Source organism: Bombina bombina, chromosome 2 (assembly GCF_027579735.1).
Source record: "Bombina bombina isolate aBomBom1 chromosome 2, aBomBom1.pri, whole genome shotgun sequence".
NCBI lineage: Eukaryota > Metazoa > Chordata > Amphibia > Anura > Bombinatoridae > Bombina > Bombina bombina.
In genome coordinates, this window is record NC_069500.1 from 595,686,004 (window position 1) to 595,703,561 (window position 17,558).

The 17,558-nt window shown below is 35.6% G+C and overlaps 1 protein-coding gene across 1 annotated transcript in view; it reads right to left on the reverse strand.

Moving 5' to 3' along the window:
* The window catches only part of LOC128647194 (transmembrane channel-like protein 1), a 152,513-nt gene that overhangs the window by 51,816 nt on the left and 83,139 nt on the right, over positions 1 to 17,558 (reverse strand). The window contains exon 8 of the mRNA XM_053699976.1: positions 5,982 to 6,126. Coding sequence (XP_053555951.1) covers positions 5,982 to 6,126 — 145 coding nt within the window. The remainder of the gene's footprint in view (positions 1 to 5,981; positions 6,127 to 17,558) is intronic.

The window sequence follows — 17,558 nt, forward strand, 5'->3', positions numbered from 1 at the left end:
GGGAGCTTGCAGGGTTAATTTTAGCTTTAGTGTAGAGATCAGCCTCCAACCTGACACATCAGACCCCCTGATCCCTCCCAAACAGCTCCCTTCCCTCCCCCACCCCACAATTGTCCCCGCCATCTTAAGTACTGACAGAAAGTCTGCCAGTACTAAAATAAAGGGTTTTTAAATTTTTTATTTTTTTAGCATATTTACATATGCTGTGGTGTAGCATCCCCCCTTAGCCCCCAACCTCCCTGATCCCCCCCAAAACAGCTCTCTAACCCTCCCCATCTGCCTTATTGGCGGCTATCTTGGGTACTGGCAGCTGTCTGCTATTATTTCACAGTCAAAGGAAGAAAAAAAAAACAGCCCTAAAAAGGGCTTTTTGGGGTGCTGTCCTTACAGCAGAGATCAGATGAGTCCTTCAGGACTGCAGTGGACACTGAATACACTAGCCTAGCTATAGATTTCCCTATTAAATCAGCAGCAGCTACACTGTCCCTCCTCTCACTAAGAATGTAGCTTCCAAATGAATCTAAAATGGATGCTGTCCAGGAGGTAGGAGGGTCTGGGAGGGAGTGTCTTCTGCTGATTGGCTGGAATGTGCCTGGTGACTGTGAGGTACAGGGTCAAAGTATTACTCAATGATGACGAATAGGGGGCGGATCGAACATCGCATATGTTCGCCCGCTGCGGCAAACGCGAACATGCTATGTTCGCCGGGAACTATTCGCCGGCGAACAATTTGCGACATCACTAGCCCTAACCCGACATGCGCAAAAAGCCGAAGTTAGACAATCGCAACCTTGTTAACATATTCCCCCATTGACTTCAATGGAGCACAAATAGTAGAAAAAAAATCTAAGACCCTGCTTGTGTGCAAACCGATCGCATTTTCTCAAGTGAGCTAACTTGACATGAAAATATGAATATTTCACATTCCAATGTTCTTCAAATAGCAGGATATGTTCTATTTAATCATAAATACATATTTATATACAGATATACACATATATATATAGGAATATCTATTTACAAAAACATTGAATATATTCACCTATGTGTAAAGAAACAGTAAAAAACTATCTCCTAGATTACAAGTTGTGCGTTCGTGTTTTAACGCTGAAAAAATGGCAATTTCAGCGTTAAAATAGCACCACAGCCATTACAAGTCTTGTCGGTATAGCTGTACCACAAGCCTTTTAGCCTGTAACGCGTCATTCCCGCACACGTAAAAATTAAGTTTTTTCATGGGACTTCCATAGCGCTACTATTACAAGTTTTGCAGTGAGGCTAAAATGCTTGTTTTGCAGCCTATAACGTCAAGATCCGTACCGCCATCTGAGAGCAGTAGTTATGAGTTTTATGCAACAAAGCCTTTACATAAAACTCATAACTTAAGTGTTACAAAGTACACTAACACCCATAAATTACCTATTAACCCCTAAACCGCCGCCCTCCTACATGGCAAATACTATTTTAAAGTTATTAACACATAATCTGTCGCTCCCGAAATTGGCGCCACTAATAAAATGTATTAACCCCTATGCTGCTGCTCTCCGACATCGTTACCACTATACTAAAGTTATTAACCCCTAAAACACCACCCTCCCGCTTCGCGAACACTATTTAAATATTATTAACCCCTAATCTGCCCTCCGCCCACATTGCCCCCACTATACTAAAGTTATTAAGCCCTATACTGCAGCCACTATAATAAACCTATTAACCCCTAAACCGCAAGCCCCCATAACAAAAATTTACTCAATTAAACTATTAACCCCTAAACCGAAAGCCCCTCACATCGCAATAAACTAATTTAAAATAGAAACCCCTAAACCTAACACCCCCCTAACTATATCTTAAATTAAATTAAAACTTACCTGTCAAATTAAAAAACTAAGTTTAAATGAACAATTAAACTAATATAATTATTAAACTAAAATTAAACTAACTACCAATTAAATAAAACTAAAATACACATTAAAAAAATCATAACACTACTCTAAAAATTAAAGTATCCAATTACAAAAAATAAAAAAGACTAAATTACAAAAAATAACAAACACTAAATTACGAAAAATAACAAACGGAATTATCAAAAATAAAAAAGAATTACACCTAATCTAATAGCCCTATAAAAATAAAAAAGCCCACCCAAAATAAAAAAAAACCTTAGCCTACAATAAACTACAAATAGCCCTTAAAAGGGCCTTTTGTGGGGCATTGCACTAAGTTAAACAACTCTTTTACCTGTAAAAAAAAATACAAAGACCCCCCAACAGTAAAACCCCCCACCCAACCAACCCTGCCATAAAAAGGGTATTTAGCTCTTTTGCATTGCCCTGAAAAGCCCAAACCCTAACCTAAAAAAACCCAAAAACACCCAAAGAGGTTTAAAAAATCCTAACACTAACCCCCGAATATCCACTCAGTTGCTAAAGTCCCGCTTGAAGGATCTTCATTCCAGTGGCTCCATCTTCCTTCCGGTGGCTCCATCTTCATCCCGGCAGCTCCATCTTCATCCAGACAGCAGGTGGCTCCATCTTCATCAAGGCGGCATCTTCTATCTTCATCCCGGCGGCGTCTTCTATCTTCATCCTGGCAGCACGGAGCAGGTCCATCCTGAAGACATCCAGCATGGAGCATCCTCTTCATATGGTCACCGCCGTATACTGAATCTTCAAAGCAAGGTACGCAATTTAAAATTGAGTCCCTTCCATTCCTATTGGCTGATTTGATTTTGGAAATTCAAATCAGCCAATAGGATGAAAGCTACTGAAAATCAAATCAGCCAATAGGAATGCAAGGGACGCCATTTTGAATCATGTACCTTGCATTGAAGATTCAGTATACATACGGCGGCGACCGTATGAAGAGGATGCTCTGCGCCGGATGTCTTAAGGATGGACCGGCGGGATGAAGATAGAAGATGCCGCCGGGATAAAGATAGAAGATGCCGCCTGGATGAAGATGGAGCCGCCGGGATGAAGATGGAGCCACTGGGATGAAGATCCTTCAAGCAGGACTTCAGCAACTGTAAGTGGATCTTCGGGAGTTAGTGTTAGGATTTTTTTGGATGAGTTTTTTGTTTACTTTACTTTTTTTCAGGTAAAAGAGCTGTTTAACTTAGGGCAATGCCCTACAAAAGTCCCTTTTAAGGGCCCTTGGTAGTTTATTCTTGAATAGGTTTTTTATTTTGGGGTGGTTTTTTTTTCAAATGGGTATTAGAATATGAATAATTTTTACTATTTTTGATAATTTTGTGTAATGTATTTTTTTCGTTTTGAGGTGGGTTTTTATTTTTAGATTAGGGCTTGGGCATTTCATAAAAGAGCTGAATGCCCTTTTAAGGGCAGGAAAAAGAGCTAAATGCCCTTTTAAGGACAATTTCCATACAAATGTCCTTTTCAGGGCAATGGCTAGATTAGGTTTTACTTTATTTTTATTTTGTGGGTTTGGGGTGGGGGTTGTATACTGTTAGGGGGTGTTTGTTTTGTTTTAGAACAAAAGAGCTGTTAACTTTAGGACAATGCCCTACAAAAGGCGCTTTTAAGGACCCATAAAAGGCCCTTTTAAGGTCCCTTGATAGTTTATTCTAGATTAGTTTGGGGTGTTTTTTTTTTTGTTTGTTTTTTTTAAAGGGTATTAGAATAGAAATAATTTTTATTGTTTTAGATAATTTCGTTATTTTTTGTAATGGTAGTTTTTTTTTTTTGTAATTTTAGTGTTTTATTATTTTTTGTAATGGTAGTTTTTTTTATTTTTTGTAATGTTAGGTTTCAGTGTAAGGCAGCTTAGGTTTTATTTCACAGGTAAGTTTGTATTTACTTTAATTAGGTAGTTAGTAAATAGTTAGACTAGTTAAGTAAATATTAACTATTTACTAACTAGTCTACCTAGTTAAAATAAATACAAACTTACCTGTGAAATAAAAATAAAACCTAAGCTAGCTACAATATAACTATTAGTTATATTGTAGCTAGCTTAGGTTTTATTTCACAGGTAAGTTTGTATTTAGTTTTAAATAAGTATTATTTAGTTAATAATTGTTATTTTAATTTAGCTCTATTTTAATTATGTTAAAGTTAGGTGGTGTTAGGGTTACGTTAGGGTTAGGTTTAGGGGTTAGCATAGTTTAATTTTGGTTGTTGCAATGTGGGGGCTGGCGGTTTAGGGGATAATAGGTTTATTTAGTGGTAGTGATTTGGGAGGCCAGAGGTTTAGGGGTTAATAACTTTATTTAGTGGCGGAGATGTCGGAGAGCAGCAGAATAGGGGTTAATAGATTTGTTATAGTATGGGCGATGTTCCGGTGCAGGGGAATAGGGGGTTAATAACTTTAGTATAGTGATAGCGATATTGGGAGCGGCAGATTAGGGGTTAATAGCTTTATTTAGGTGGCAGCGATATCGGGAGCGGCAGATTAGGGGTTAATAAGTGTATGTAGGTGTCGGCGATCTGGGGGCGGCAGATTAGAGGTGCTTAGACTCAGGGTTTATGTTAGGGTGTTAGGTTTAAACGTTATTTTTCTTTCCCCATAGACATCAATGTTGTTGCGTTACGGAGCTTTTCTTTCCGCGATCGCAGGTGTTAGGCTTTTTTCTGACCCGCTCTCCCTATTGATGTCTATGGGGAAAGCGTGTATGAGCACGTCAAAACAGTGCTTGGATTGTGTGCGGTATAGAGCTTAATGCAACCATATCGCACGCACAAGCTGGCTGTTTGAAAACTTGTAATGGCAGTGGCAGCGCTATATAGGGCTAAATAATGCAACTTTTGTTGCGTTCGTTAATATCCCTATAGCGCGCATAACTCGCAATCTAGGTGTTTGTTAAATATGAATATTGCATAAATATGCTTTAACATGTTTTTAATCTACTTAACTGCAAAAGGCCCACATGTACTTATATATATATATACATTGGAGAAACTGGCCTAAAGCTGCATCTCAGAATGAATCTACACAGACACTCGATCAAAAACCACAAGGAAAATGAATATTGTACCCCTGTTGGTCATCACTTCACCCAGACTGGTCACTCCATCCTTAACCTCAGGATTAAAATTCTTAAAGGGAATTTCAAAAACTCTCATGAACGAAAGACGTTTGAGATGAAAATGATCACACATTTCAATACCAGAAACGAAGGACTTAATGTAGACTCTGGTTTTCTCACACACTACCATAACTTTCTATAATCTCTCATCTTATTGTCCTATATTGGTTTCTTTTTCCTTTTTGTTTTTCCTCTCATCTGACCTATTTACTCTCCTCTGTTTATTTATTCTTTCTGGCTATTCTCAGCTATTTTATCCTTCAGACACATTCTCTGCTTTTATGACCCCCCTCTCACCCCCCTTCCTCCCTTCCATTTGTTGTATGTGATGTGTATCTATATCAGAATGATCAGTATTGCTTTAGACCTGAGGAAGAGAGGAAAACTCTCGAAAGCTTGTCTTTTAAATATTATGTTAGTCCAATAAAAAAGGTATCACTGCATACTGCAATACTTTGTTTTTTGAGTATATATATATATATATATATATATATATATATATATATATATATATATATATATATATACATATACATATATATTTAATTATGAGTGTAACTATATTTTTAAAAAAAAAATGTGTATGTGTTTTGTGACACATTTTTGTTTTGATTAACAGTTAACCAGAGCTCTAAGGTCGTGGTAATCATTCTAGCGTAAATTGCGATTGCATTTACTCTTTTACATTTACTTTCAACAAGTGCTCCTTCCTATGTGCGCAAACAGCCGCGATAAACCTGATAAACCTGGCTTGTGCCACTCGTAATCTAGCACTTTGTGAGTATCTGAGTACAAAACAAAAAAAAAACTTTTTTTTTTTTTTTTTTAATAGATAAATGAATACAATGATTTTTAAACTGATCATTTAATTAATCTAATTGACAAAATCATTTATATCAGTTTAATTTTCTCACATATGGATTGTTGAGCTCCTTACCTTAAAACTTGTTGTAATAGAGGCAAATTTATTATCAGCTGTTTCTGGGTTGCCAATTAGATAATCCCAACTTGTAAACATTTTCCAGCTAAAATTGAAGCTATTATCGTCTCCGCCTCCATCATCATGGGCATTTTTTGCCATACTGCAGCAAACCAATTGAAAATAAAACAGTGTTTTACCAACTGCAAATAAATAATCAACATTATCCAAACTTGTGGACATATAGCAAATGGTGCTCTAGATGATTTCAAGAAAAAGAAAACCTTATTGTGGCTACACAGGAGATCTCAATCATAATTTAAAGGCACATACATATTTAGAAGAATTATTTATAGTATAGGAAAAAATGCTGTTTAATCACATATAAATTATTTTTGCATGTAAAAAGGTTACATTAAAGTTTGATTTTAAAAGTGTGTGGAAGAAAAAGAATTGCAGGTTTATGCACAACTAATCTGTCACTTAGAAGCCCATTGGATGTTAACAGTAATTCCAACAACTCTGTTGGTAGAGAGTAACACCTATAACAGTGATGTCGAACCTGCACTCCAGTTGTTTCAGAACTACATTTTTAATGATGCTTAGGCACTCTGAAGTCCAGTCGAGCATCATGGGAAATGTAGTTCTGAAACATCTGCAGTGCCAATGTTTGCTATCACTGCCCTATAATATAGTATAATAGCAAAAAAAGTATTTTGTTCATTGCAAATAACATCTTGTTCAGTGCGACAAATATAAGAATCACCCAATAAAAAAGAAACAGAGCATGGATATTGTTTATAGATAAGCATCAGAAGGCCTGTGTTGTCTAAAGTATAGCCTCAAAGGGACTGTAAATACCTTGTAATTACAGATACATCAAGTTTTAATGTTTTTTAAACAAACTAACATCCTTTTACTGCGATTGTTGTTAACTAGCCAAACTTCACCCCCAATTTGCCTTAGTTCAAGTTGCCAGTCTGGGCTTTAGTCTGCTGACTCCAAGAGCTACAGTCATAAAGTTAGTATAAAATACTCTGTTTCGAAGATGTTATCAGTTAAAGCCAATTAGTGAACAATAAAGTAGGGTTAGCCTTGATAAGTCAGCCGGGTGCTTTTCAAGTTCTGAAAATTAGAAATTGCTCTATTTTCAGAGCTAAATTATGTGAAAAGGGGGCAAAATAAATAATTAAAATATATTGCAACGTTGTTTCATTATACATAACTAAACATTTTATATAAAAATATCAAAGTGTTTACTGTCCTTTTAAATGAACCCTAAAGTCAAAATTAAACTTTCATGATTTATTTGGAGTATGCAATTGCAAACAACTTTCCAATTCACTTTCATTATCAAAATGTGCACAATCTTTTTATATTCACACTTTCTGAGGCACCAGCATCTACTAAGCATGAGCAAGAATCCATAGCATGTTTAATCACTTCTTATGTATATGCATGAAAGAAATATAATTTCACTTCAGGCTCTTGATCATAGGTCATAGTTGTCGAGTTAGTTAACTGCTGAAGCCTCTTTGTTAAATGGTTGAATCTTGGCAGGACCAATTTAGGGCTAGATTAGAGTGAAGTGCTAACTGTTGCGCTCAAGCGAAAAGGGGTTTATCGTGACTATTTGCACATATCAGGTTTTCCGTTCGCATTACAAGTTGAAAGTAAACCCGATCGTATGAGCGCAATTAAAGTTAACGCTTATCTGGTTAGAGCGTTTTCTGGTTCACTCTTTCTCAAAACATATCAAAAGTACATTACAAAGTACAGTTACACTCATAATAACACCATCTAATAAATATTATTAAAAATATTGCACAAAAAAGAAATAAAGGCTCAAAGATATGAGTTCTCAGGCGTTAGAAAAAAAAAGCAGACAAAGGGCTTTAACATAGAGATACATATATATATATACACATGTCTAAATATGTATATGCATTTATATATATATATATATATATATATATATATGTTTATATACGTGTACATATGTATTTTTGTATTTATTACAGACATATACTGTATATAAGTGCATTGCAGTTAAGTAAAACACTGGTATTATGAGTCGTCCTAAAAGTGAGCGGTACACCCTCTACCTCCAAGATCCCTAACGCATTTGAAAGTCAGTAGTTAAGAGTTTTATGCACTAACGCCGTAGTATAAAACTCTTAACTAAAGTGCTAAAAAGTACACTAACACCCATAAACTACCTATTAACCCCTAAACTGAGGCCCCCCCACATCGCAAACACTAAAATAAAATATTTAACCCCTAATCTGCCGAACCGGACATCGCCGCCACTATAAAAAACATATTAACTCCTAAACCGCCGCACTCCCACATTGCAAACAATAGTTACATTTTATTAACCCCTAATCTGCCATCCCTAACATCGCCGACACCTACCTACATTTATTAACCTCTAACCTGTCGCCCCCAACGTCGCCGCCACTATATTAAATGTATTAACCCCTAAACCTAAGTCTAACCCTAACCCTAACACCCCCATAACTTAAATATAATTTAAATAAATCAAATAAAATTACTACAATTAACTAAATTATTCCTATTTAAAAATAAATACTTACCTATAAAATAAACCCTAAGATAGCTACAATATAACTAAAAAGTTACATTGTAGCTATTTTAAGATTTTTTTTTTTATTTTACAGGCAACTTTGTATTTATTTTAACTAGGTACAATAGTTATTAAATAGTTATTAACTATTTAATAGCTACCTAGTTAAAATAAAGACAAATTTACCTGTAAAATAAAACCTAACCTAAGTTACAATTACACCTAACACTACACTATAATTAAATGTATTCCCTAAATTAACTACAATTAAATACAATTAAATAAAATTATCTAAATTACGAAAAAAAAAACACTAAATTACAGAAAATAATAAAATAATTACGTTTTTTAAACTAATTACACCTAATCTAATCCCCCTAATAAAATAAAAAAGCCCCCCAAAATAATAAAAAGCCCTACTCTATACTAAATTACAAATAGCCCTTAAAAGGGCTTTTTGCGGGGCATTGCCCCAAAGTAATCAGCTCTTTTAGCTGTAAAAAAAAGTACAATACCCCCCAACATTAAAACCCACCACCCACACACTCAACCCTACTCTAAAATCCACCCAACCCCCCCCCCTTAAAAAAACCTAACACTAAGCCCCTGAAGATCACCTTACCGGGAGACGTCTTCACCCAACCGGGCCAGAGTCCTCAACGATGCAATCAGCCAATAGGATTGAAGTTCAATCCTATTGGCTGATCAAATCAGCCAATAGGATTGAGCTGGCATTCTATTTTTTCTACCTTAATTCCGATTGGCTGATTTGAAGAGGATGCTCCGCGTTGGATGTCTTGAAGATGGACCCGCTTCGCGCCGGATGGATGAAGATAGAAGATGCCGTCTGGATGAAGACTTTTGCCCGTCTGGAGGACCTCTTCTTCTCGGTTTGGATGAAGACTTCTGCCCGTCTGGAGGACCACTCCGCCCGGCTTTGTTGAGGACTTTGGCCCAGTTTGGTGAAGACTTCGGCCCAGTTGGGTGAAGACTTCTCAAGGTAGGGTGATCTTCAAGGGGTTAGTGTTAGGTTTTATTAAGGGGGGATTGGGTGGGTTTTAGAGTAGGGTTGGGTGAGTGAGTGGTAGTTTTTAATGTTGGGGGGTATTGTACTTTTTTTACAGGTAAAAGAGCTGATTACTTTGGGGCAATGCCCCACAAAAAGCCATTTTAAGGACTATTTGTAATTTAGTATAGGGTAGGGCTTTTTATTATTTGGGGGGGGCTTTTTTATTTTGTTAGGGGGATTAGATTAGGTGTAATTAGTTTAAAAAAACTTGTAATTATTTTATTATTTTCTGTAATTTAGTGTGGGGGGGTTTCGTACTTATTATTATTATTATTTAGATAATTTTATTTCATTGTAATTAATTGTATTTAGTTTATTTAATTTATTTAATTATAGTGTAGTGTTAGGTGTAATTGTAACTTAGGTTAGGTTTTATTTTACAGGTAAATTTGTCTTTATTTTAACTAGGTAAAATAAATTAGGTAGCTATTAAATAGTTATTAACTATTTAATAACTATTGTACCTAGTTAAAATAAATACAAAGTTGCCTGTAAAATAAAAATAAATCCCAAGGTAGCTACAATGTAACTATTAGTTATATTGTAGCTATCTTAGGGGTTATTTTATAGGTAAGTATTTAGTTTTAAATAGGAATAATTTAGTTAATTGTAGTTATTTTATTTAGATTTTTTTAAATTATATTTAAGTTAGGGGGTTAGAGTTAGGGTTAGACTTAGATTTAGGGGTTAATAACTTTATTATAGTGGTGGCGACGTTGTGGGTGGCAGATTAGGGGTTAATAAATGTAGTTAGGTGTCAGCGACATTAAGGGCGGCAGATTAGGGGTTAATAAATATAATGTAGGTGTCGGCGATGTTGGGGCAGCAGATTAGGGGTTCGTAAGTATAATGTAGGTGCGGCGGTCTCCGGAGTGGCAGATTAGGGGTAAATAATATAATGCAGGTGTCAGCGATGTCGGGGGCAGCAGATTAGGGGTTAATAAGTGTAAGATTAGGGGTGTTTAGACTTGGGGTTCATGTTAGGGTGTTAGGTGTAGACATAAAATGTTTTTCCCCATAGGAATCAATGGGGCTGCGTTAAGAGCTGAACGCTGCTTTTTTGCAGGTGTTAGGCTTTTTTTCAGCTGGCTCTCCCCCATTGATTCCTATGGGGAAATTGTGCAGAAGCACGTTTAGCCAGCTCACCACTACCTTAAGCAGCGCTGGTATTGAGGTGAGATGTGGAGCTAAATTTTGCTCTCCGCTCACTTTTCTTGGGCTAACGCCGGGTTTAAAAAACACGTAATACCAGCGCTGTCTGTAGGTGAGCGGTGAGCATAAACTAATCGTTAGCCACGCACAACTTTACCGACAAAACTCGTAATCTACCCGTATGTATTTACTTTAAATATTTCACATTTCAATGTTCTGCACATAGCAGAATATGCTCTATGTATTCCTACATAGCTATTCCTATATATATATATATATATATATATATATATATATATATAATATACAGTATATACTGTATACCTACTGTATATATAATCATGTAAATATATAGGTATAGCTATATATTGTACCAAAATATTATCAAATAAATGTAGAAATATGTATTTATGAATAAATAGAACATATTATTTTATGTGAATAACATTGGAATGTGAAATATTCATATTTTAATTTTGGGTAAGCGCACATGAGAATATGTTATCGGGTTTGCCCGCGAGTAGGTTTTTTCCCACTTTATTTTCTCGATTGACTTCTATGGGGGAACAGATTATTCTAAGTTCGGCTTTTTACGCATGTCGGGTTAGTGCGCGAGTGACAACAGTTTACTTTCAACTTGTAATACGAGCTTACTTCTAGTGCAGTTAATACTCGAAGGGGGCGTTAAATAACACTCCACTTGTAATCTGGCCCTTAGTCTTCTTGATTAAATATGATTAATTATGATAATAATAGCTGTTACCTTTAACAATGTGGTGCAGATAAGAAATATACAAAATGTAAGCAACTGATGTTTAGATATGATAATTAAATAGCTAGAAGGGCACAGGCATAAATAAGTAACAGCAAAGCCAAATGAAGGTACAATCCTCACTCAGGGCCTAATGTTCTAAAATTCGGCATAATATTGCCATGATGTAAAGCTATCTGTTTCGCAAAACGAAAGTACATGTTCAAAAGCGTGCAAACATTTTTGTGAAGTTTGTTTGTAGGCATCACTGTGTAATGCAAGGGTTCTCTTCCATTTGAGTAATGATCAATACTGCAGCCTCCCCATGTGCAGCAAGGGTTAGTATAAGAGTAGGAATTGTCATTTTCAAATATATTAACTATTTGGTACATTGCACAATAGCGTTGTTTGGGTTGTAAGGTTATTGTTATCAGGAACAAAACTGGCAATTGTAATGAAACCAACAAACACAGTGGGCATTTGACACAAAATATTACATTTCAGTTGTGGGATACATCCCTTTGTACAGTTCATTATTACAATAATAATATACGTGTGTGAAATTAACCTCTTCAGTTCCAAAACAATAGTGAAACTTGCTAATTAATTATTTATCCATTTAAGCTGGGGCATTATGGGTAAATGGGTCATGTCTGTAGGGTGGGTTATATTTATACATGTATTTGTTTACTGTAAAAAAATGTGTCATAAATTTGCAAGGTTTTGACCTAGAATAAAAATTAAAGGGATATTAAACCCACATTTTTGCCACCTATCAGCATGCACTACACCTGGGGGGTAAACCCCAAAAATGGTCCGGCTCCTAAGCTTACATTCTAGCTTTTTAAATAAAGATACCAAGAGAACAAAAACATTTCTTTGATAGTAAGAGTAAATTAGAAAGTTGCTTAACATAGCATGTTCTATCTGAATCATGAAAGAAAAAAATGGGTTTCATATCCCTTTAACAGTGTGGGATATTAAGAACTCGCAGGAGAAAGTGTCTACATTTTTTCCCACTTACATTAGTGGGTGTTAAATAGTTGCCAATGGTGGCAGTTTCACTACTTTGTAACAACACAATTTGCAATGTGTGAATTTTTGAAAGCTCACTATTAGAAGTCGGAAAAATTGAAGTCACTTTCTTCTGCAAAGTTTAAAAATGTTAAAATAAGCAATTTTACAGTATAATGCATATAATTAACACATCCTACACACAAGCCCTGTATACCCATAATGTCCAAGCTAAAATAAATAATTATTTTGTAGGTTTTGCTATTATTTTTAATTGCATCCATGTAAACTGTTATTGTCATTACACACTGTACAAAGTGATCAGTCCAAACAACTATAATATAAACTTTAAGTGTGAACAATGGTCATTGTCTGTTTCAGTTTCGTTCCAAATGCTAGTTTTAAGCCACATAATAGTAACCTAAAAAACTAAACCACATATCATTATTATTCCTAACCTTGGCACATCACTAAACAATCAAGAAAATACAGTTGTAATTAAAATTAATCAACCCCCATAGCAAATCAGGTTTATTGTCAAAATGTACAGACTTTCAGCTGTTTGCAATGAACAAATCAAGCAAAAGCAAGTTAAATAGCTCAACACAACAAATGCTTCAAGTGGTTTCCCCAAATTCAACTGAAAATGCAACTTTTAATGAATTCTGCCGTTTTAAAATTATTCAACCCCTTCATGGAAAGCATCTTTAGTACTTGGTAGAGCAACCTTTTCCTGTTATGTCCTGCTGCAAATGAGATGCATAGCCAGACAACAGCTTCTGGCAGCATTCCTGAGGAATCTTAGCCCATTCCTCATGAGCATTGGCCTCCAGTTCAGTAATATTCTTGGGTTTACGTGCTGCAACCGCCTTCTTCAAATTCCACCAAAAATTTTCTATGGGGTTCAAGTCAGGTGACTGTGATGGCCACTGTAGAATCTTTCAGGACTTCTTCTGCAACCAAGCTTTGGTTGAATTTGAGGTATGCTTGAGATCATTGTCCTGTTGGAAGGTCCAATGATGCCCAAGCTATAGCTTCCTCACAGACGGCATGATGTTTTTTCCTAGGATTTCCTGGTACTTCAATGAAACCATTTTGCCTTCCACACGCTGCAGGTTTCAAGTGCCAGAGGATGCAAAGCAGTCCTAAAGCATCACTGAGCTGCCACCATGCTTAATTGTAGGCAGAGTATTATTTTCAGCATATTCTTCATTCTTCTTCCTCCAGACATACAGCTGATCCATCATGCCGAAAAGTTTAAGTTTTGTTTCATCACTCTACAGAACAGAATCACCAAAACTTCTGTGGCTTATTAATATGATTTTAAGCATATTAGAGCCGACTTTTGTTCTTTTGGGTCTGTAGTGATGTAAGTCTTGGAGTTCTGGCATGGAAACCTTTTGCATTTAGTATGTACTTAATTTGCTAACTAAATCCTCAGTGCCTGTTGCCACCAAGTCTTGCTGCAGGTCTTTTACAGTCACTCTGGGGTTTTTCTCAACCTGACTTTTTAGAAATCTGGTTGCAGCCATTGATAGATCCTTTTTCTGCCCCGTCCAGGTAATGTTACCACTGTTTTTTTAACTTTGAATTTGTGAACTATGCTTCCAACGGTGTCTCTAGGAACATTCAGTATCTTCGTTATCTTTTTGTATCCTGTTCCTTGTTTGTAAAGGGCGATGATCTCTTCTCTTAACTTTTTGGACCATTTTTTGACAGCCATATTTCTAACATCCAGTTCAATTATTTCATGAGTTCTAGCTCAAGCACACCTAGTGTATCAAATGAAGCCCTTGATTAGTTGCATCAGGTGTGCTTGAGACAACACCTGTTTTGTATATTTGTGCTGTTGTGAGGGATTCTATTCAGGGGGTTGAATACTTTTGAGACTGCAGAATTCATTAAAAGTTGCATTTTCAGTTGAATTTGGGGAAACCACTTGAATCATTCATTGTGTTGAGCTATTTCAATTGCATTCGTTTGATTTGTTCATTGCAAACAGCTGAAAGTCTGTAAATTTTATCAATAAACCTGATTTGCAATGGGGGTTGAATAATTTTGATTACAACTATAGGCGACATATTGGACTTTCATGGACATCAGTTTCACTACAATGTTATGTTGTAATGTTCAAAGCCTTATACGCAACCTAATGTGAACATCTTTACATATACATGTCTTGTCACTTTTTTATTGGTTAGATTAGCAAATATACGTCATTCACTTTGTAATTTAGTCTGCATATAGATTATTTGACTTATAGCAAAACATAATTTATGTTTAAATTTTAATTACACATTTTGGTTTAGAACTCATGAAATAACTGAACTGGATGTTAGAAATATGGCTGTCAGAAAATGGTCCAAAAAGTTAAGAGAAAAGATCATCGCCCTTCACAAACAAGGAACAGGATACAAAAAAATAGTGAAGGCACTGAATGTTCCTAGAGACACCGTTGGAAGCATAGTTCACAAATTCAAAGTTAAAGGAACAGTGGTAACATTACCTGGACGGGCAGGCTGCTGACCCAGAAGGGCGGATTTATCTTCAGGATTGCATTATATATATATATATATATATATATATATATGTATACATATGGCAAAACAAAGAAAGTATCCAGTAAAAAGGTGTAAGTTTATTGTAAACTTAAAAACGGCATGCAAGCCAGATCATTCACAGTAGAAAAGTGCTGACAAAGACATCTCAGTCTAACGTATTTCAGTTCATCAGAGCCGTACTCATAGACCTGTGGATGCTCTTTCCCAACAACTCATTAATATACAATCTTGTTGATTGCTTAATTAAAAACATTTGTCTCTAGCACGTTCCTTCAACTTTTTAAGAGGTAACTAATTGATAATATGTGCTGGCTGCCAAACCTATATGATACACAAAAAATACAAAACTGTATTTAGAAAAGCCTCAATATGTGAATGTTTAAAGTATGACATTAGTTCCTGCATGGGCGCCTTGGGTGCTTGCTCATAATATGTAAATTGGAGATGTGAAGCCCCAATTATAAGAGTCATGGTGTATCTCAAATACTTGGTAAAATATATTTATGTATGTGACCGCCCAAAATTTACAATCTTAGATTTAAATAAAACTATTTACTCTTATACCTCTTTGTGATTATAATAACATGTTCCCTATTGCTGATAAGATAGTAGAAATAACATCACTATATCTCTAAGAAGGTGACCCAAATGTACATCCCAAGGATTTGTATTATTGCAATTATAATCATGTCATCCTTATCCTCACTATTGAGCATTGAAAATATATAATAGTTCCTAAAATAAGTGTAACTTAGATGTACGTCTTACGTAAAGATATGGTTTAGTCAAATTACCTTTAAAAATTAATCTAAATCCTAAATAATTGTTGTCAGTTTTAAGTATTTCTGAACGTAGATGTAAAGGTGTACATATATATTTTAATAAAGGAAAAAGTTGAAACATATAGAACACCCGTTTGTTTGAATTTTATATTTTTGCATAGTATAATAGAACAAGAATTCAAATGAAAAAACAGTGTATATTGTTGAAAAATTTACTTATTGCCAATAATTGACTAAATCAAACCTAGAATTAAAACCTCCCGGTATTCTGGTCTTTAAGCAAAATATCCAATATGCTTCTCTTTTGCTTAAAATGTTGTCAAGATCCCCACCTCTAACAGAGAGGTAGACTTTTTCTACAACTGTCCACCTAAGGGAGTCAGTACTGCGTGAATGTTTATCAATGAAATGTTTTGCTATGGGTAATAATTTATCTTCCCTTTTCCTACTCCATTCCGTATCTACAGTGATACTAGAAAGATGTTCCCTGATAAGGTTTTACCAACATATTGTAAATGACATTGGTGACATTCTATCAAATATACTGCCCCTTTTGTTCTACAACTGAACTGACACAGCTGTCAATATTGAATGTTTCGCTGTGGAGGCAGAAATAAAAGAATTACCTGCTACTGCATGTTTGAAAAGTCACATTTATGTAACCCTTTAACCTGTAACTATGAAGACTGACTTTTTGGGTCAGTTGGTACAGATGGTGACCCAATATTACCTATTGTTCGACCCCTCCTGTAAGAAAATCTTGCATGCTTCTGGGGATTGTAACCAAAATACTCTTCTGCAGATAACATGGGGAGATGTTTTTTAATGATGTCACACACCTCTTTGTACTGGTTTGAATACTGTGTCACAAACTGTATATCCTTTGTCTCTTTTTTTTATCTAGGACTGATTATTTCCTTATTTTTTAATAGATCTTTCCTATCCATCTTAGCTACCGAGAGTCGTGCATCTTTAATGGTATTGGTGTTGTATCTTCTCTCTCTTAACTCTCTGTCTAATTGTGTGGACTCTTTTTCATACACCAGAGGGTCAGTACAATTACGCTTGATTCGAAGATGTTGACCTTTTGCTATTGCTTTAAATGTGTGAGTAGGATGATTGCTTTTCGCGTGCAATAGAAAGTTTTTAGTGATCGGTTTCTTATATATTTTAGTTTCAATATTTGACTCATCAATGTTTCCTAGAAGTGTGAGATCCAAATAATCAATACATACATTATGAGTCTCATGTGTGAACGTAATCACATTGTCTGTTGATTTTATATATTTAAGAAACCAATCTAATTCTGTCACACCTCCTTCCCATATAACAATTAAATTGTCAATGTATCTTTTATATAATGTGATATGCTGTTTGAAGGGATTATCATCCCATATAAGCGGCACAGCTCCCACCACCCCATAAAGAGGTTAGCATATGAGGGGGCAAATTTTGCCCCCATCACTGTGCCGCATCTCTGGAGATAGAAATCCCCCCATAACAAAAATAATTCAACAAATATTCGATAACTTTCAAAACATATGCCTGCATGTTGCTGCTAAGTTTACTTCTATGTGACATAAACTATCCAACTGCCTGAAGTTCCTTATTGTGGGGTATACAACTATAGAGTGACACTACGTCCATCGTAACCCATCTGGACAAATTAGTCCATTTAT